General features: G+C 41.3%; 1 protein-coding gene across 2 annotated transcripts in view; it reads left to right on the forward strand.

The window, feature by feature from the left end:
- pvrl2l (PVR cell adhesion molecule related 2 like) overlaps window positions 1-22,691 on the forward strand; it is a 314,623-nt gene that overhangs the window by 141,650 nt on the left and 150,282 nt on the right. For both annotated transcript variants that reach the window (XM_003454605.5, XM_005459086.4), the window contains exons 5-6: window positions 1,675-1,792; window positions 2,783-2,931. In XM_003454605.5, coding sequence (XP_003454653.1) covers window positions 1,675-1,792; window positions 2,783-2,931 — 267 coding nt within the window. The remainder of the gene's footprint in view (window positions 1-1,674; window positions 1,793-2,782; window positions 2,932-22,691) is intronic.

The raw sequence follows: 22,691 nt of genomic DNA on the forward strand, positions 1-22,691 counted from the left end.
TTTTCTTCATTTTGTCCTTTTAGGTCTTTTGGCCCTCAGGTGCATAGAAAAACATCACAAACACACATTTTGCACACAAATAAGCACACACACACACGCATTGCTTTAAATTAATCCATTAAATTCCATTCTAATTTGCATGGGATTAAAATATTACACAGGTTCAGCGTGGCTTTCAAGAGATTTAGGGATGCCGCCAGCATCGTCTCAACGGTGTGACCTTGCTGCCGGTTACTGCAAAGATGGAACAGATTGTCTTCTTTCAGCTTCTTTGTATAATCTCTAAATTTTAGGTGACATGCACACACAATCAAAGCGTGCATGTCAAATGCTGTTGACAGAAATACCAAGGAAAACAGTTTAGACATTCTTACATGCACTTGTCTTACAAGGACAAGACCCCTGACTGTTCTGTGACATTCACAGTGATATGGCTGCAAGTCAAGCTTTTAAATTATCTTAACTGACTTTCAAGAAGTGTACATCTCAGTATGTACTGTATGCACGTGCCCAGATTTAGTATCTACAAGATGTGATTGCATTTTCTTAAATAAAAAGCAAAAACACCTCCAGTGGTATATGTATATCTGTGGAAGTCCTGTACTGATCACTTGCAAGTATCTGTGATTTTTATCATAGCATTTATTATGTCTCCATAAAGCAGACATCAGCAGCAATTGTGACTTTTCACTGACTTTACTTCCCAGGTTTGGCTACCTGTAACTTAATCCTCTGGCTGAAATGAAATTCAGGTTTAGGGGTTGCCTTTGTTACATGGGAGACTTTCAGCTGATGGGTTTGTGCAAGTGGTCACAAGAAAAGTCTCAGGCAACCTAAATAAGCAGGAGCACTCCATTTAAGGGGATCCACCCATCCATCAGTGTTTCTTCCGCTTATTCAGTTCAGGAAATAGAGGTCAAATTTCATCAGAAAAGGTTTATGCTTTTCATGGATGGAGTCGAGGAACTTTTTTCATCGTGCCCTGTTTATGTGTACTTTATTTATGTGTGTGTTTGCATGTCATGCACATGTACTTCTTTTGAGGGGACACTCATTCATCTGTTTGAAATCTCAACTTAAACTTAATTCAAAGTAACCTTCAAGTAGAAGTAGTGGAAAAACATGTCCTCGTACTTAAAATTGGTGCTCGCAAAGATAGGAGACCTGCAGCAGGCATGCTCACACAGCGGGATTCCTCGCTGTGTATGTGTTAGTTTAGTGATGGTGTGAAGGATCATGTCTCCTGTCTGCTGTGTAACTCAGATCAGCTTTTATAGGTCAGCGCACTCTAGGAGGAACACACACATCACACCACACACTTACCATCCTGTCCTGCTTCTTCTTACTCTCACTGACACACTGTCCTCTCCTCACACCTATAGTCCTCTCACTTGCTTTTCTTTTTCAAACCTAAAGGGAAAGAACGCCTTGAGGAAGGCTTTTTTGCTTCTTTGAAATTTCCACACACACACAACCTTCTTTGCACTCAGATTGCCTTGTTTTTAGTTTTTTTTAATGCCCTCTGGATACATGAGGATTAAATCTCAACTTGGTTTTTGTTTGTTTGAGAGCATGAAACTGATGCAAGACTTTAGAGCTGTTGCTATTTTCCAACATTTCTCTGTAATTTAAAATGATGAAATTAAAAGTTATCCTGACTCTTCTGTGTTTCAGATCTACCCTCTGTGTCCATTGAGGGATACGACCACAACTGGTACGTTGGCCGTTCTGATGCCACGCTGGTCTGCCTGGCTAACGCCAACCCCGAGCCCACAACAATCACCTGGACTGCGTAAGAGTCACACTTAATCCATCTGTAGAGTCTTTGTGTGTCCTATCTATACAACCACATTTCCAGGTTATCTAGGATGCTATGCAAATAGCAGAATGCGACTTTTGTCTTATTGCCTTCTGCTTTTATTTACATTTTACTCCTAACCTTCTTGTAAATTGGGTTTTAGTTGTAATCACTGCAGAGATGTGCCTGACAATCTTCTTTTTTGCTGTAATGGTAATTAAGGGCAAGTGGTGAGCCAGGTGTATGAGACAGGTGCGGTTTTTTGAAGTGCCTGTTTGCCTGGTTGTTTATCAGCAACATTACACAGAAACTTCTCCAAGAGGAAGAATATGGGCAAAGGAAAAACTCACTAAATTACGTACAGATCTGGAACTTTTTCATTAAAATCACAAAACTGGGGCACTGGCCTTGGCAGAGGATGTTTCTTTGCCATGCTTTGGCAAAAGATTTTTTTTTTTACGTAGACATTCAATTGCATTTGTGGGGTTTTTTAAAAGAAAAGAAAAATGTCGTTCTGATGGACAGATGGCTTCCTCTCTCTTTATGAATATTGAGCAGGGAGACAGAATGGCTGTTCGCATGATTTTTCACACATTATTGCCATCTTTGAATATTGCAGCAACAAACCATGTTCCTCAAACCACATTTTCTGTCTTTTCCCATTTTATTCTGTTTTTTTCCTTTTTTCTCCTTCTTTCGTTCATGATTTTGTCTTTTCAATTTTTTCCCCTCATCTTATTTCTCCAATTTCTCCAAATATATGACCTCCTCACTGCTTCCTTTTCGTCGCCGCCGTCTCGTCTCCTCTTTTCTTGTTATCCCTGATTTACACGATGACTTACATCTCCTGCTTTACTTCTTCATTACTATGTTCCATTCCTCTCTGCTCTGATCCTTTGTGATCTCACCAAAAACTTGTACTCCCGACCTCACTTTTATGTCCTCCCTGCTTTGCCTTCCTTCTCATCTTTTCCCCATCAACAGGGCTTCTGGTCCTTTGCCAGAAACAGTGGTGGTGGAGGGCAACAAGCTGACAGTGAGGAAGGTGGATGATGCTGTCAACACCACCTTCATCTGTGAGGTCAAGAATAGGCTCGGGTCCAGCAGGCACCAAATCACCACTGTTGTCATTGGTGAGTCTATTAAAACAGTGACAACACACACAAACACACACACACCTTGTATATGTGTGGACGTTTGCACAAATGAAATGGAAATCCATGTATATTTACCAGTCAATATGATGAATACACACTGGTGACCCAACACAATACTCCATCACACCCAACAGGAATACAGCAAACAGCATGTGATCACTGCTTGCACACACATACACTCACACACACACCGTGAGCCATGATAGTTCCCTAACAAAATTCCACTTTGTCCCGGTGCACACCAATAGATTTATGCATGCACATATAGTCTCTACGCCTCTTCCAGTGGACGGATACACTTGCAGACATGCATGCACAGAAACATAAATTTTTCTCTCACACATGCACACATGCTGGGATCAGAGCTGATCTGAGAGCTGCAGGGATGCTGATCTCTCTCAGTCTTCACATCGGAGTGTTTTTTTTTAATGTTTTCCTCCTCACTGGCCAAATTTTAGCGAGGCACAGTGGAGACCTTTGATTGACCCTTTCCCCACAGCAGGGCCAAAATGCAAGACAAGGGCCGGTGTTTATAACTTCCGATCGAAAGCACTCTCTTGAAACTGAACTTTGCACGGCTACACTGCAGCGGGAATCTGTAGCTCTGCTGGATGCAAATTCAAAGTGAATTGTGGTGTATGATAGGCCCTTCTACAAGAGTTTTGGCCCTGCAGTGGATGCAGCGGTGCTGGGATTGTTGGACGATTTCCAGATTCTTTCAAGGGGTTCAAGTTGGTGTGAGCCAGTTTGCCCAGGTTTGCTTTTCTTCTTGTTTTTCTTTTTTGGTTTTGTTTTTTCTTACCTTTTCCTTTCATTGCATTTTTTTGACTAACACTTACTAAACAAGGGAACTGAGTCGTTCACATTTTCTTTCCTCTTTCACCTTTGAATTTCTTCCTCTGGTAACAGTATAATGGTTGTGTCTGCATGCAGTCTTGATCTTTCTGCTGGGTCTTGACTTTTGACATTTACCAGTGAGATGATTTGGCCACTGTTGCCACGACTTTCGGTCACAATTTCTTTTTCTTCCCCCCCCCCGCCTTCTGATGCTTCCATATACGAATCCTACACACATGCACACACCTCTAAACTCACAAGCACGCAAACACAAACCCAGGAACAAGTCTGCATGTTCAAATGCCTCATTGCACGTCAGCAGGCAGGCCTCGAATCTTGTTAGTGTCATTTTAATCACTGTGTGTGTGTGTGTGTTTCCGCAGTGTTGCACTCCACACTGACTGCTTGACTGGTCAAAGTGCTTTTCTTTCTTCCTTCCACATTTTTTTAGAAGAATTTGTTAGCATAATCACCATGTGGAGCTTTACAACAAAGGAAAAGAAAACATAAAGAAAAAAAATCATACACTCTTGGCAAAAGACAGTGCGAAAACTACATTTAGAAAATCCGTGGGAAATCGGAGAAGGAGATTTGAATTGTTTCCTCTGAGAAAAAAGATGCTTTGTAGCCAGACGGTGCGCTGGGAGTGTGGGAGGTTCAGAAGTGGCTAAGCTGCTACTGTTCTTGCTCGAAGCATAGCATTGAGACTGACTCAAAGTATCACGGAGGGTATACTTTCCCCTACTAGCACACACACACGCATAATACACATAAAATAAGAGTTAACGCTCTAAAATCCTTTACAGACACATGTAAAACCTTCACACTATCCGCACACACTTTAAACTCTTTGAGGACAGGCAAATGTTTCATCTTTCTAAGTAACTGACATCAAGCTCAGACTTTGTGATGGTTAAATGTGTCCTTGGTGTTTCAGGGTTTGCTTGTTTTCGACAAACAGCCAGATTCAATAAAGTAACAAAGCGACTTAATCTCTCATTTTTGGAATGTTTACTTATAGAATTTGAGTCCAGCACTCAGAAAAAAGGCTTTTTGTTTGACTGCTTAGTTCTCATCCCTTTTTTGCAACGTGACTGCTTGTGAGGAATTACACAACTGAAGTAAAACTCAACAACGTGTTGATAAAATTTGACAGAGAAAAGTGTCCTTAAAAACTCCCTTTTTTTGTAATGCACATTCCATTGTTTCCACACAGGTACAATAGTCCAACATATCGGCTCAAGAATTTCTAGGCATCTGACATAAATCTTTGAAATCCATTTCATTTCAGTGTCGTTCTTTTCAGCTGCTGGACAATAATCAATAGGAGCTGGCAATGAAAGGAAAAAATGTCCTGCACTTCTGAGTCAGACCATCTCATCAAAACCCCATAAATGACTTCAGCTGTCCAATCAAGGTTAAATCACCTAAATTAAGGACTGAATTAGAATTACAGTCACAGTCACTGATAAACCAAAACTAAAGCCTTAACCTCTGCTGGAGGTTTTCTACCCATCTAGCTTCTACAGTGGGACCGAATGACACAGAGGGAGACCTGTTATCAAACAATAACATTTATCTGATAAAGCAAATAAATGATAAAACTGCCATAGCTTATCTGGGGAAGAGTGTTTACTTCTGAATGCTTTGATTAGATTATGTAATTGTATAAGGCATTAAACAAAGGTGGAACTTATTTAATACATTTTATTTATTGAATTAGAAAATGGAGCCAGATCATCCGGCACCCTGTTGTAAACGGACTCTTTTAAGCTCAGACTTTGTGATGGTTAAATGCGTCCTTGGTGTTTAGGGTTTGCTTGTTTTCCACAGCAGCAAAACAGCTAGATGATATAAAGTAACAAAGTGACTTAATCTCTCATTTTTGGAATGTTTACTTATAGAATTTGAGTCCAGCACTCAGAAAAAACGTCTTTTTGTTTGACTGCTTAGTTCTCATCCCTTTTTTGCAACGTGACTGCTTGTGAGGAATTATACAACTGAAGTAAAACTCAACAACACACCATCTGAAGTAGGCATGAGAATGTTCAGTGATCTTTCTATGCTTATATTACTTTATATAAATATAAAAGCTATTTATGATTAAATCTTTGCCCTGTCAAGGCACTGTGACATTTATGAATATTGGCATTGTAAATGACATCAAATAAGCTCTTATTTGTGGTGAAAGCAGCTGAATCATGAACTGTAATGAGTCTTCTTCACTTCACCAGGCCTGTCATCAGATCCACGGCCCAGTGAATATTTCAGTTTCTGTTCTTTTGCATTGGCCCAATTCGAAAAGAACCCTACCGGGAAAACTCACAGCACTCCAGATAGCCAGTCTGCCACTGGTAGTGAATTACAACAGGAATGGATCATTTGATTCACCTTTGTGAAAATCATCATCATACATTCGGCTCAATGACCGATTCACCGACATGTGAGTGGCTAATTAAAGCACACAGCGACAGTTGAACCACTGACTCTAGTGAGCTAATTAATCATGCTATGAGCAAAACATGATACCGTCAGTCTGATATGGTTTGAATCAAGCGGTGCAACTTCCTGTGCTTTCATTTTTATGTGCAACTCGTGTTTTCAGTAGGGAAATCATGCAACAGTGTGATATTCACCTTAATTATATGTTGGAGTGGTGTTCCTTTTTATACTGCCAGTATTTATGAAAAACACAAACCTCGGTGTTCCTTTGTCCCTTTCACTTTATACAGCTTCACAGTAAAACTCGTCCAATCATTCAACAATTACGCCTCGCGCTGAAACATTTTTGGCATTAAATTGTGATTTCTCTGAACTGACCCGTATCAACATGCATTTATTGAGCCAATTAGTTCAGCTCAGGCTACAGGTTTAGTCGAGGAAGGAGATCATTACAAGTGACCCTTTCACCAACGAGGTTGGCCGTATCAAAGGTCAGCGCAGTTATCGAATGCTGTGGAGGCTGGAGCCGTAATGAATTAAATTGTGGTTTGGTATGCTGTGATATAGCTAAACCGTGCTATACAGATAACTTCACATTGTGACTCCAAGCTGATTATATGTATAGAACTTCTACAGAACTTATAGTAGAGCTTTCACTGACTGTCGTCACAGAATTTATTAGGCATCGTGTATTTTAAAGTATTTAATCAGAGCGATACTGATTGTTGTTCTGCAGCTTGTGCTCTATTATTACAAATTCACCACTTGCCACTTGTGGCAGAAGCCAGTTCCAGTCTCTCAGCATGAGTTGTAAACCGTTTGGCATGGAAGACCCCAGCTTCCAATAATGTAACAGTTAATATCCCAGGCACTCTGTGTACACGGGCTCATAACACCCTGCTAATTTCCCCGCTGAGAACTGTTAACATCTTTTCTCTGTTCTGCTAAATGGTAGATGAAAGCATCATGCTGTCTCGCTTTTCTGCTGCCGTCAAGCAGCCATCACATGTCGTGATGTCCCACAGCCTCTGTTGCCTGGAGAAGGATGGGGAGGAGCTGTATTGTGGTAGAACTGGCTGTATATAAAAGATCGACATGATTCTGGGAAAGTGAAGGCGATTTTGAAGTGATTTAAACCTGCATTTCTTCTGATTGTGAAATTAAACTACCTCTCACTTTAAGAACTCTCGATAGTTAGCTTGGTGCCTTACTTATTCCAAAATGATGCTATTTTTTGTAATTTTGTATACTATAGTCCCTTGTGAAATGCGAAAGGAACTTCTCATTGACAAGATGCCACCCTATGAGCCTGGATAGGTTCATGTTTTATGTGCAGTCTGGATGGATTGTACAAGAAAGACCACAGTGATGGGGAAAGGGAAGTGAGACAAGGGGAAAAGAGGTTGGAGAAAGGAAGGAAGGAAAGAAGGGGGGTCAAGCCGAGTTGAAAGAAGAGCTTGAACTACTTGGAGGCATTTTGAGAGCCGTAATAAACACGGACACCCACACACAGCACACACTCTCCTGGCCCATTTCCCTCTCATCCATCTTAAGCTCTCAGGAATAAATGTTACTGTCATACAGCTCGAGATTTTTGTTTTTCGCTGATGAGAGTCAAGTGTGTAGAGCATCCCCCCGCCCAATATCCGCAGAGACTGATACACACAACTAAACACGCACACTCCAGCCCCGCCCTGCATCCCATCCGTCAACATGCACATGATGCCAGCTATGCATGGCTTGCTTGGTTGCCACTGTGCCAGCTGGATCTGCCCAGTGCACCGTGCCCAGAGAGGAGAGTGGGAGACGGTATTGGCAGGGAAAAAAAAAAGATTGGCTTGGGGGCGGGGGTATGAGTTGGAGTGGGCAGTAGAATAAAGGCAGCGTGATTGCAGAAGGGCTCGAAACCGAGATAGAGGCAAGTGTTTGGGGCGAGGACGCTGTGATGGGGAGGTACAAACGGAGGTAACAGCAGGAGGAGAGTGGCAGGAAAGTCCTCTTAGGACTCTGATGGCTTCTGGTCCAGGCTGAAAGAGTGAGCTGGCAGGAGGCTGTGACCCCCTCTGTCCTCTATCCCTCAGCCCATCACTCCACCTCCCACACCCCCCCATACAAAAAAGTCCTTTCATGGGGGAGTCCAGCTGGCAGTGGGCTGGGGGCGGTTGTTGCTGTTCACCACACACACACACACACACACACACACACACACACACACACACACCCTCATATTCACACCCTTATACACATTTATACACACAGTCACATCTGAGTGGACCAGTGGAGAAGCATTTCCTGGATCGCCTGCAGCAAGTGAGATAGCCGTCCACTGGAAAGATACATACTCACTGTGCAGACACATCACATACACAACAATGTTTTACACATGCACACACAGACAAATTGGACCGTGGCGCTCTGTGCATAAAATAATCAGACGATCTAGCCATAGGGGAAAATGCTGGCACCAACTCTCTATGACATAAAGCCTGGGTTAACCTCTGTACAAGCTTAATGAATCACACATAGGTTTGAATCACACATTCAAAGATTAGGTACAGGTTAAGGAAGGAATTGTTGTAATGGAGTGTTTTATATTAAAGATGAGTACTGTACAAATGTTGCATTAATCTCAACAACAGCCTGGAAAAAAAGTCGTACATCTTTTTATAATGATTTAAAGGCCTTTCCATTGGACCTTGGAAATTAGTGCGTTAAATGCTGTGATGCATTGCACTGCAAAATTACTGTGTTGTTCTCCCTGTAAAAATATATGCCCCCCATAAAATGAGTATTAAATAGAAAATGAAGAAAAAAATACTGAACATTTTCTTTTCCATGAGTCTCAGTGGCCAGCGAGACTTCAGATAGCGTGGTTTTATTCACATCATCATCATCATCTTCATCATCAGCATCATCATTCACAAAGATAACAGGAAACACGAAGAAAGGAAGATGCTCAGACAACAACTTTATTTGTGGCTCTTCAGCCCTTTTAACAATGAGGACACACATTTTATTCCAGCAGCTAATAAATATGGGGGTAACTCCAGGACTCTCTCATTGGCTTAGAGATTTTCTACCCGATCGTGCGCAGAAAGTCCATATTAATCATGTTTATCTGGTGAAACCATTGTTGATATGGCAACCAATCTTGGGTATGTTTTATCACCATTGTTGTTTTTTTGTTTTTTCTATAAATATGACATAGAGCTACAGGTCATGTTAGGAAGCTGATTGCAGCAAAATGGAACAACCTCGACAGGATTTTCAGAACAATCATTAGTCGGCAACAAATCTCATTAGATAAGCTGCCATTTGAGGGAAGCTCAGTCCATTGTTGCTGACCTACAACAGCCTCTTTGTTCTGATTTTAAACTAATGCCCTCAGAACGTCATTATGGGATGCCTCCACTAAAAAGGTGCATGAGCGATCATTTGTGCCAAACGCAATTAGTGCACTGAATAATAAGACGAGGCAGGCACAGAGAAATAAACCTCAGCAGATGAACTCACTATCAACATTGCCAATAATTTTTTGCTGATCAGTCTGTTGATTAATTATTTAACTATTTCAGAAGAGAGAAAAGTGGAAGGTTAATGCGCAAACTTTAGCCTCTCTCTTTACTGCCACATGTATTTGAGGCTCTCGTAACTGTACAGAGGAGCATCTCTGTAGTATGAGATACACTATGCATCTCAGGCTTTGGTCAATAAGTCTAAAATATTTATAAGACTGAATTCATTCTCACAAAAAGTAAAGAATTAAACCCTTAAACGGTCTTTCCAGCTCTTTGGGGCCTCCTGTATAGCTGATGTCTTGCTGCAGTAGCAGACAGGGAAAAGCCGCCTGTTTAGACTTCTAGTAAGATCTTATCTGATCTTCATGCCTCGATTAAGCTGATTCAGTTTCACTTAATTTGCACCCGAGGGTATAAAGCTATAGCGTAGAAAAGAACAACACTCCTTCCTAGAGAACATCTTGTAGATGTGGGAGGTGTGGATGAAAAGTTCAGTTGTGGTTTGTGCTTGGACTAGATAATTGCCTACTGCTTTACAAAGCTGGAAAACTGAGTGACCGAGATGGCAACGTGTGGCAGTATTCAGTAATTAAATACATATACTGTTTTGTAAGAAAATCCTTTGCTTGCTTTATTTAGTCTTGAAGCTTCAGTGAGATTTCCCTATTGGATGATTTAGCTTGGTGCTGTTTCTTCTCCAAGTAGTTTGTGGAAATTTGTGCACCTTGCAGTTTCTTTGTTGTTACCTTATTATTATCACGACCTGTCTGCGACTGGCCTGTCTGCTTCAAAACATACAGCTGTGATTTATCACTGGTTCTGTCAAAATTGCAAGAAAAAAACCAACAGAGCTGTCAGAGCTCCACTGCAAGACAGCGTGGTATGTCTGCGTGTGACTATTAAGAAATGTGTCTCCCAAAGCAAGATGTGCCTAAAATAATAACACATTCTACATCATATTTTTTTGTTCAACAAGAACAAAAAATATGATGTTAGAGAAGGACACAGAGAGGCAGCGCCAACATTTCGAGCATTAACGGGAAGATCGCACTCGTCATAAAGTGCTTTATATAAAATAAAAACATTTTACAAGGCAGCAAGAAAAAGCAGAACAGAAACAGAAAGTCTTTAAAAGTGACTGATCTTTTCTGCCAGGTCGTTCTACAGCTGAGAGTCATTGTGATGTGTGAACAAATTTAGTTTTGCTCAAGAGAAGTTGTAAAATTGTTTGATTTTTAAACCAAAGCAAGATGGATAAAAAGTTTAAATACAACAACAAAACGCAGTTTGTTCATATCCTCGACGTAATCAAGTATAATTAATGTCTATGATGTGAAAATTCATTTATGATTTCACTGTGACTTTCAGACTTGGTAATTACTGATCTCCTATCACTTGTGTTTTTCTAACACCTCAGATGAATCTTGGCAGTAACACAGGGAGTCATTTAATCTAGATGAGTTTCATTTCCACTCTGAAATGATTTTACAGTTGAGCTCAATTTCCCAAAAAATGAGTACCAAAGAATTGGAGGCAGGGGCTTTATCTGCTGAAAAGACACACACACACATATATATATATATGTGTGTGTGTGTTATTTTCCTGGACAATCAGAAACAAAGCCAAAAAGATCTGATAAAAACTTCCAGAAAGCTGAGAGAGAACCCTGCTTTCGCGCCCTCGGAGTGACTGCTGGGGCTGCGGCCACGCAAGGGTAACGTCTGTCAGGGAGATAAGAGCTGAGGAGAAGGCCTTCAGGCTATGGCTTATCACACACATACCTGGAGGGAATACACAAACACACACATACGCCCAGGACAGGGGTGAGAAGTCTTTCACATAGAGAGATTTGAGTTGGGGGGAGGTTTATATCTCACCTCTGTATCACTGGGCGCCCAGCAGCTGTAACTTTAGTCTGTTTCTCTGTCTCATAGCAGGATGACCTTCCAGACAACAGATTACCACCACCAGTGTGGGGGCTCCAAGAAAAAGAGAAACTGAGAATTTCCACTGCTACATATTTGTTGTCTATGACTAGAGCTTTTTGTGTGACTGACCCACGGCGATCAGTGGATAAGGTTACTGAGAAGTTTGTAATTGAACACTGGTGTAAAATCGTCCTATCTCTTGTTGGTAGAGTTTCGGCGATCAATGGCAGACTTTTGTAGAGCCACAATGACCTTAGGACTCAAAGGAGGCTATCCCATGAAACGTTGTATTGGTGTATTTTGTTGTTTTAACTTTTTCAGAAAGATGTTGGGCTTTGTTCTAATGTTTTAAAAAATATACATATTATAACACAGTTATACTCCATATGTTCCCTGGGGGTTAATCTAGTTTCACTTTGACAACTTGACTGATGACCATTTTCTGCATCACTAAGTAGGGATGGGAATTGATCAGAATTTAATCATTCCAATTCCAGCATCGATATCACATATCAATTTTATTCCTTATCGAGTCTCTCTGGCTCCGCTTTGAGAGTCACCACCATCGCTAAGCAGCATATCAAAGATGTTAGACATTAGATTGCTGTAATGTTTCTATGTAAAATCACCAAAACACATTGTCTCATCGTTGCCAGTTATAACAATGTAAACCTATAGGCTACAGTCCAACACCAAGAAAAATGTATGTCCTAATGAGGACACACATACGATCTTTCCTTTAGAGTTTAGCTTCGAACACAAAGCCGACAAAGGAAAAGATCTAAACCTGCGCACTAAAACTTCAAACCGATCACAGTAGAAAAACAGGTACAAAGGGAGGCTGCAGTCTGACTGCTCATCAGTTGAAGTTAAAGATCCAGCTGCTGGGCTGAGGTCAGCGTTTACTCTGCTTCAACATCATTATTTGCTAGCTTAGCAATAGCATGGTGTCTGTCCATATGCTAGCAAAGAAACAAAGTTCTGTTAGCAGAAAACTGCGGTTGTCTCTGTTCTGGATGCAGTGTGCGCTTGACTCACATGCTCTCATACTTTTTTGTAATGTTCATAACCACGCTGCAGGCTTTGCTATTATTTTCATCCTCCGGCATATTAACTGAAATCAGCTGATTGTAGCGCAAGTGCAAGTAGATCGACAGGCAAATAGATTAATAATTTCATACTGGAGATGCTGGGAACCAGTTCTCTACAAGAACTAAAGCCATTCCCAATGACATGCAGTAGCAGCTAATAAATAGAGTGAAATAAGGTATTTGTCTCTTCGGTTTAGTGTCAGTTCTTGTCTTGACAATTTTTTTAATGAATTTCATAAGATACGGGAAATTAATTTAATTTATTTAGATTCAGTCATTGAGGTACTAACCCTCATTTTCACTCTTTGTTCATTAACTGGCCCCTGACCTGCTGTAATGCTTAAAAAAATGTCCCCTGGCAACACAGGTTTAGCAACCCTGAGTATCGTGAGGAAAGTAAAACTGAAGCACAGAGTATTCGACAGCAGTCTGTAGTAAATGCTGCATAACAGACCTTACATTCAGTTTTCACCTGAAATATAATCAGCTGGTGCCAAAGCAACTAATAAACTTTAATGCAGTGTGGCTAAAAAACATTTTGTATTTTGAGCTTTACATAAAATGACAATCATAAACAGAAAGAGAAAAGGCGAAAATTGTGAGCAAGCAAGTAAATCACAACACATAAGTGAGCAATTATCTGCTCTGTCTCTTGCAGTTATCGAATATTACATAATGTGGAGACTAATTACCCCCCTCCAATGCAATGCAGAGGCTGCTCTTGCTCAGCAGGATGTTTATACAACTGTGTGGGAGTAGACTTTCTGACATGCTGGCAATTAAAATGTTTATTCTTATTCTTTGGGGGCAGTGTGCTCTTTAAATGCAAAGGTTTGGTATAATTTCATTAAAGTAAAAAAACTTACTCTGCTACTATGAAAAGTGGAGATGCACCATCCCAGTTAGAGCAGAGTGGAGGCCAAGAATCAAGCATTAAGATCTCATTGCTGCGTAATAACTTACTGTGTCTGGTACCATTTAACATAATGTAAGTATAGCCTCTTGTTCCTCTCTATGTAGTGCAAGACAACAGCACGAGAATGATAATAGATGTGTTTTTGGAGCAGGAGGGTAGGTAGAGACAGGAGGGCTTTTAACCAAAAGGTCAAAAGTTTAGTCCCAACATCAGCCTGTGAGCATGTGCCAGCAGCTGCATGGCCTTTCCGAGGTAGTGCATCTCCACTCCCTCAGTGTGTCTGTACACACTGCTTAAGAACTAAAATGTCAAGGATATCCATGTAAACTCCAATGCTGAATTACTGAACGACAAAATGTACATTATGCAACACTGTGCTCAGGCAGAACATCAGAAATGAAACTCTAGTATATTACATGGGCAGTGTAGCAAAAAAGCATTTAAAAGTAGGTCTCCGGTCCAAAGAATGTCACCATTCAGTAAAACTATAATTAACAAAAGTGGGTAGAGTGATATTTAGGGAAATTCTTGTTCTGTGTTGTAGGTACAAAAATGACACCTAATTAGGATTAGGCCTGTAATTAGCTTAAAATACTAACATAGAGCATAATGGCTGTAAATTTGGGAGAGTGGCTGTGTGGTACAGGAACAAATTAGCAGAATTAACAGAGGGATTAGGCCTTTGATTAACTGAAAATGAACCAAAATAGGGTTCAAAAGGTGAAAGCACAGAAACGGAGAGGATGCTGGTGCCACAGACTAAAAAGTGTTGTTATTCCAAGTCTCACTGCTAGATTATTTTCTGGGAGGCAAGCCAAGAATTTAGTGTTACATTCTTAGCTGTCTGCCGTCCTGTTTTTTGTCCTTCAAGACAGTTGAAGTTCCAGTGACAAAGAATTAAACTGAGATGCCACAAGATTTCAAGAACGGAGGGTTTGGGTTGTTTTTTTTCACAGGCGCAGCAGCATCGCTTCCTACAGGTGGTGTTTGTGTTTTGTTCCCTGGAACAGGCAGGAGTCAGACGAAAGCCACCACCAGCTGAGATTAAGCAAGCGTCGAGTTGTGAATAAGAAAAACTGTTTAAAATTGTCTGGAATTATTCTTCCATTTCTGTGCTCCTGTGATGTAACTCTTTAACATTTGTTGCAGACAAAAAAGCTTTCCCAGCGTGTTGTTTAAAAGTTTTTTATTCCGTTTTTTTAAATTCTATTTAATTGATATTACTTGACCCTGTTGGCCAGTTTTGAAGCGTGTGAAATGTCGATGAGACTTTCTCAGGATTACAGTATTTCATCTTAGCTTTGAAGTGACCAGTGTGTGGGCTTGGCTTGCTGAAATTTTAATGTTGTTCTTTAAAGGAGCCACTTATGGTTAAATTCCAGTTGAGAACCTTCTCTTAATTGAATTCCCATCAGCCAATCTCCATCTCGACTTTGAAATAGATCCATCTGATCGAAACGGGTACATTATTGATACGCGTCAGAGTTGGAAAAGAAGCCGAGGGGCCGAAGGGGTTGAGTGTTGTGTGGTACGTGGTTTAAATATTTTAAAAAGAGGTATTCGTTTTTTTACCTGAATATTTCACGCTTGGGGCCCGTGTGGGTTGATGCAGTCAAGACTTTCCCTTTTACTACAGCAGTCAAAAGAGAAGGGTGAGCTCATTGAGAGAGCTGAGCCAAGCCAAGGCACTGCTGGTTTCAATCAGGGAGAGGCAGCATGTGGGTGACCCTTGAATGCACAAACGAGCACACGCTTACACATACTCATGATGTACTGTATCCACCTCCCCTGGGCTTTTATCCCATTTCTTCGTGTCTCGCTTTTCAGTATTTGTGGGTTTCTGAATCTCGCGTCCAAATCCAAACTTCTTCAGCTGTCTGGCTCCAGGCAAAATTACATGTAATAGTTGACTAAATGCATTTCAAATACTGTATAGAGCACATTATGAATATCACCTATAGCGTGTGTGCTCTGTATATACCGCTGTGGGTTTTTGTGGTACAAATCACCATCCTGCGATTTAAATGCACAAGCCCACAGTGTACTTATGTTTCATATCTGCTTCGGCACACACGTTTATTTTGTTATATGCACATTTGCTGTTGCACCGGCTCATTCTTCACTGGACTCACAGGGTCAGATGTTACCTGCAACTGAAGCTTGGTGAGGGAGCAGTTCATGATTACCTCTGTGCTTCTGCGGCTGCTTTCTATTTCAATGTTAAAGACCCTGGGCCACAACTCAGCCACTCTCTTAGCTTTTTTTTTTTATTTTTTCATTTTTTAATGCAGTTCATTCCTGCACACAGGTGCCGATACTCACAAGAATACACACGCATGCACAGACACTTACATAAGCAGATAGAGCGCATGCACATAGACACACAAACTCCATCGAGACAAACACAAGCATGCACAGACACACAAATACTCGCAGAACATCCAATTTGTGTTGAGGGCTTAGTCACTTTTCTCATTTCTCTCAGTGTTGCAACTGTGGGCTATTCCCTTCTGGCATGACGCATCCAAAAAGCTCAATAAACCGCCCATCTCGCGCTCCGTGTGTGTGTGTGTGTGTTTATTTTTGTGTGTTTGTAATAATGAGCCAGACAGACTGGGTAGTGTCTAATCCTGCAGACCAGCTCACTGTCTTTCAATTAGCTAGCAGGGCTTGTTCAAGGCCAGGCTGGATCAGACGGCTATCACAAACTGCAGCTAATCCACTATGAACTGATCAATGCAGAGAGAGGGAGACGGTGTGGGAGGTTAACAGGGAGCGAGAGAAGGAGGGGTGTAAGGTTAGATGTTTGAGGGAGGGCGATTTGCATATAGACCTCTAGGCAGGTAAATGAAGGCAGGAAAGAGGAAATGAAGGGAAAACTGACCAGAGAGAGTGAAGAGGGCAGGAGAGGATTGAAAAAGCTCGGTTTCAAACATGTAAGTGCTGCATACGGATAATGGTCATCAGACCAGAACTCAGTACTCAGAATTAAAAATTGAGTCTTCATCCTCCTGCATAGCTTGCTACCTGTCTGATTGTATTCATGATCAATTGTAACAAAATAATAGCCACAAAAATGGCAGCCATAGTGGAGTTGAACCTTGGGCGCTGTGACATTTTAACAATTGTATTTCTTAAAGGATTGAACATGCGTGAATATTTCTTGATGTCTGCTCTTATAACGAGATATACCATAGTTATTAATCAGGTCTAATTCAATCAGGGGAATATTGCTGTGTTGATGTGTACATTTAAGTTTTGTGCCCCTGATCATATTCATGGACAGAGGTGGACAGGGAGAGCTGGATCTATCTGAACTGAGCAAAAGTATGCAAGCACACACTCGTTTCCTTTCCTCTTGTTCACCTTTGCTATTTCTCTATGCTCTCTTGGGCCCCTTTAAACCCCCCCGCATCCTCCCTCACTCACCCTTGTCTTTCACTCTCCTCTCTTCCGTGGTCCAGATTTGCTTAGAAATGAGTCACCCAACCACAAATTGCCCCATTTAAGAGGGAGGGAGCAGTGGAGGAGTGGTGGGTGACTTGGAGAGGGAGATGAATTGAGTGCGAGTGGGTGAGAGGGATTGAGAGAGAGAGAGAGGGAAGAGGGAGGCTGATGGCTGTTTTTCACTCAGCTGGTTTTGTTGATCAGTATCAGCAGCCAAGGTCTGGATGCAATCAGCTCCCTGCATTCAGCCAAGCAGAATGAGGCTAAAAATATATGTGACAGTGCACAACGCTCGCGCACGCACGGATACAGTATCCAAATGGCATACGCACAGAGTGGCAGCGGTGCAAGTTCAATACATAATGCAGCACAGGCAGGGTGTAGAGGTAAGAGGACTTGCCGGGGTTTTGGATTATGACACATGAGACTGCCGGTGCTCACATGTGTGTGCGTCTTTGTGCATGTGTCCGTGTCTATTAGCCAGGCTGTGCGATGAATTAATGAAGCTACAGACATGTAGGTGTGAGACATCACACTAATTATGCCAGCAGTGCTGTAGCCTCGCCATCAATAATGTTCATTAAACTACTGAACCCACTCATGTTGACAGCTCTGGGTACGAGTGTGTGGAGAGCGAGTGTGTACGTACTGTATGCGTGTAACTGAAAACGACTTACACACACAAGCAGTGAGTAAGCACCACACTTGGATGATGGATCACTGCAGATTTGCATTAAACGCTTCTTTATGTGGACACGGCTGGCGGACAAAGGCATTTTTTATCATCTCTTCGTGTCCAAAGTTTTAGGCGGACTCCATAAACAATAAAAAACAACTAAAACATCCCACTCATAGCTGTCTTTCATTTACATAATATGCAGAATTTTCATAGGTGGAGAGGTGATGTGATTCTTGACAAATAAATGCATTCACGCCACACACGGGTGGAGCATTTAACTAAAACCGCTTTTTGTATGCTTTTGGCATATAAGTGAAAACAGTGTCATTAAAGCTCCAACAAAAAAACCCTGAAAATAAAACTCAGTGCCATGCTGCAAGACCATGTGGTTCAGTTTGTTAAAACTATGTTCCAACTGCAGCACTTCATCCAAAATTCCAGGGTTGTAGTACATTTATTTTGATACCTAATAGCAAGCAGTTTCTCATCTCTGTAAAGCTGAGTGTTAACAAATTGCACCCCTGGGAAGCTGCAGCCCTGACCGATACTCAGTTGTTGCTTCATGTGTCCTCTCAGTGAGGGCTATAAACACAAATGTTAGAGGCGGTGAAATCTTTCCTTTTTTTCCCAGCAATTCTCTAACATGACAGCATGTGAACTACCGAGAAGTGTCCGGTAAATGAGCTTGTTGAGAGTGTTGTGACTTTTATTTACAAGCTGTGGTTTTCTTGTAATCAGGGAGCAAGAACATAAATGAACAGTATAAAAAAATGTAACAAAGCAAACAAACCGGAGGTGCGATCACGTCCTCAGGCAGAACTCAAGAATCAAACTGCCTGTCTTTATATTACAGGGTTGTCTCTGTAATCACAGACCACCCTGCTGGCCCAGTGGGTAGTAAGTGCTCATTTTGCAAGCAGCAATCTGGGTTTGATTAAATCAGACTTACAAAATGCACACACGATTTCACTGCAGTCTTTTACCTATAATAAGATTTAAAGGCTAATTGTAGAGACAGTTACAGTGAACATGACATCTTACAAGACATCCAGTGATCCGGAGGCTCTTGACACCTCTAAGGTCAAAGCACTCATCATACACGAGACACATATTTCTAAGGCATACCTAATTATCTACTGCTTGAGGATGTCACATAACCCTGTATAATCATGCAAGAGAAGGTAGAAAATGTTAAGATGTGCTGCCTGAGAAGACATTTCCATTACATCTTAGGATGTGTGTGTGTGGAGGGGGGTCACAGCGGGGGGTTATCCCCTCCTTTTTGCCAGATGACATCTAAACCAGACGTAAAATGCATATTATAAATGTATATTGTTTCCTGATGAATCCACATGAAGTGCAGTCTGAACAACTTGGCAAATGAAAACCAGTTGAAAGTAACCAGTTGAATGTCGAGCTTTCATTGTGCAGCACGGCCTTGTAGATTATGTTACAAGTACACTAGAAAGATAGAATGAACGTTTTGGTTAAGAACCAGTGCCTAAGCAGATTGAACCCATGGATGGTTCAAACTGAACTGAGACTGTTGAAAAGCTTGACTGACCTTCATTTTTAGAGACTGAAGTTCTTCAGATTCGTTATGGATGCTTCACTGTGCTGCGTGTTGTCCGGGTCCAGTTGTAGTGAAATAACATATTAGAGCCTTTTTTGATGCACAGCTAAAACTGCTAATGGCCTCAGTTTTTGGCACTGCAACATGCACCGCAGCTGTTTAACTCAACTCACCCAAATGGTGTTAGTGGATGTACATGTACTCGAAATCAATATCCAGTCCTGTTACCTCCATGCTGTTGCCTTAAAATGTGTTTTTATGACTGCAGTTTACAACTGTACAGTTAATCTGTGCTCAGTAAAATTGCTGGCTGGAGTTTATTCCCTCGGAGGCTTTGCATTCCTGCGGTGTTGTGTCAGAGCTTGGTGTGTGTATGTGCACAAATGTTAGTGTTTGTAAAAGGTTGAGGCGCTTTTGTTGTGTTCATACATGCTTGTGTGTTTCGCAGGAGCACACGCTTTCACCAAACGGGTGTGTACAGGGTGTAATTTTTGTGCATTTCCACTTCAGGCTAAGGGTGGTTATTAAGGTGAATGGAGCCAGGAGTGGGGGAAATGTGTGTGCTTTCGTGTGTAAGTGAGCCAGTTATTGAGTGTTTGTACGAGAGACTGTGTGCGGAGCAGCTGGATGCTAAATAAGCATTGAGCTCGAATAGGAAAGTGGGGAGGTACTTGGGAAACCTCCTGAAGTTCATAACCCCTGCAGGGGGCCGCAGAATGGGGAAAAAAGGTAATTAGACTGAATGTGTGTGCGTGTCTTTGTGTAGGAATGGGTTGCACTGATGTGTCTGTGTTCATGCATGCAAGTTTAAATGTGTTTCTGTAGAAAAGGAAATGCAATACAATTTTCAAGGTGAAAGAAAAAATTAACTTCACCCATTTATTCCACTTACACCCATCCTTCTATGTATTATCTGTCCAAGTGATCCTTTATCGACACCCGCTACCTACACCCCCCCTCCCTGCCTTTTCCACTCTCTCCCTCCCATCTGTTTGTGCTTTTTCATTTTCATGCTATCTGTTTGCTCTGTGTCACAAAGCATCCATTTGAAATCCTGAGAGTCTTAAGAGAGAGAGCACAGTGAGGCTCAATGGGCCAAGAAAAAAGCCAAAAACCACATACTTAAAAAAAAAAGTCACACTGCCTCTGCTCTCCCCTCGCCGACCCCTTCCTATGTCTCTTTTTGTGTAGTTTACAAGTTGTGTTTTTTTGCTTCTCTTTGCCCACTCTCTGATTATTTCCTCGCTGATGAAAAGCGAGGGGAGAGAGAGGCAGAGATGAAAAGCACCAGCTAGAATCCATGATGAAGAGACAGAATCGAAGATGATTTAGGAAGGAAATTTCCTCCCTCACTACAGCATCAAGGGGTTGCATGAGGAAATGATTGAGATCGTCATGGAAACACCGGTAGTTGGATTTGTGAAGGGGAGCTGTGTAAGACTTTGGTTGCAGGGCAAAAGAAATATGTGCGTGCATGCATGCCTGTGTGGGTACAGGACCTGTCTGCCTGTGTATGCGTGAAGCTCGGGAATAATATGAGGGTAATTGAATAGATAGTGTAGCTCTGTGTCGTTATGTGTGTCTGCATCTGTGCAAGTCTGTGTCATCAATGGTAATTAAGCAAAGTCTGTGGGTGTGTGTGGTGTGGTGTGCAACCACTGCGGCTGAGTTCAAGATATGACACAGAAACACACTGAAGGCTTTTAGTATCTCATTGCTAATAGCTGCTGGTGAGGGTTGTGCATTTGTGAATGTGTATGTGTGTGTTACTGTCTCTATGTAGGGGTGAATGGGAGAGAAATGAAGAGCATTAATCGCTGATAGAGTATACATATACGTGTACGTGTGTGACTGATGGTGTTTGGATGTATTGGTGTGCAGAAGGTGGACGATAAAAGACAACCTGGATGTTTTTCATTAAACTTCAATGATTAGCGCACAAACTGTGACATAAAATGTCATTAATGTGATGTAAAGGATTGTCCTTCTAAACTATAAAAAAAAGTGTAACATTAAGCTTGTGTACCTTTTAGCTTTGTTTGCAAAAGTAAAAGTATGCTTTCAGATTATTACGCAGTCACTGTAACAGTACTAATTAAGTTAGAGGTTGTTGTGATGACTGCAGTAACTTAAGGAGAAACACTAAGAGTTTTAGTTAATAAATAATAATGTGTGGCCTGCAAAGACACTTAAACGCAGTTTAAAGTGTTTGAATTTAATGTTCAGTTAATTATTACATGCTACAATTACTAACTTCAGGGAACCACTTATTATTTCCTGAATGTGTTATTAATTCTAGTGCACAAACTACTCTTCGTGCAACCAGGTTAAACTCTAATTTATTCCTGACACAATTTGTGCTCCATACAAATCAGATAATATTAAAGGGAATAAGTTGAAATTTGGGGATTTTTTTATCCCACTCTCACTTCTGAGCATTAGCTGAGATGACTAGACTGCAAAGAGAAATTATATTTCTCTAATATTATCTCTTGGCTATTGGCTCCCTGTAAAATAATAATTCAGTAATTGAATTTAAAATTCTTGTCCTCGTGTAAAGTCCTGAATGATCAGACACTATAATATCAAAAAGACCTCATACTATTATAGTATCCAGATAGGTTCTCTGAGACTGAAGGCTTATTTGTGGTTCCTAATTTCCAAAAGTACAATGGGAAGCAGAGCTTTCAGCTATCAGGCTCCTGTCGTGTGAAACCGAGTCTCAATTTGGATTCAGGAGACGGACACCCTCTCCACTTTCCCTTGTGATAAAGCTTATAGTTCGGGCTGGATCAGGTGACCCTGAACTATCCCTTAGGTATGCTCCTGTAGGCTCAGGCTGCTTGGGGAGCAATCCTTTCTCTCCCACCTCTCTCCCACAGTTTGTGTTTTGCCCTTGATGGCTGCCCCTCCCTGAGCCTGGATACGCTGGTGGTCTCATAGGGGGTCGTCTGATTGTTGGTGTTCTCTCTTTCATTTTGGGATCTTTACCTTACACTATAAAGCGTTTAGAAATGACTGTTGCTGTAAATTAGCACTATACATCAGCAGGTTTTAATATATCAGAGGGATGCGCTGCAAAAGAAAACCTCCAATTTGAAAAAAAAATGTCTGTTGTGATTCTGTATTTGAAGCGTGCTGTGTGAAATCAGTGAAGTCCTTCATTGATTCATTCAGAAAAGAAAAGTCGTTTGAAGCTGTTGCAGCTAAAGAAATTCAAATTCGCACTGCCAGATGAAGTTTTTTCTCGAAGGTGATGGTTTTTCAGGAAGTAACGGTTTCAAGACAATAAAAGAGCACCTCAG

The sequence above is a fragment of the Oreochromis niloticus genome, linkage group LG22, assembly GCF_001858045.2.
Source record: "Oreochromis niloticus isolate F11D_XX linkage group LG22, O_niloticus_UMD_NMBU, whole genome shotgun sequence".
Lineage (NCBI taxonomy): Eukaryota > Metazoa > Chordata > Actinopteri > Cichliformes > Cichlidae > Oreochromis > Oreochromis niloticus.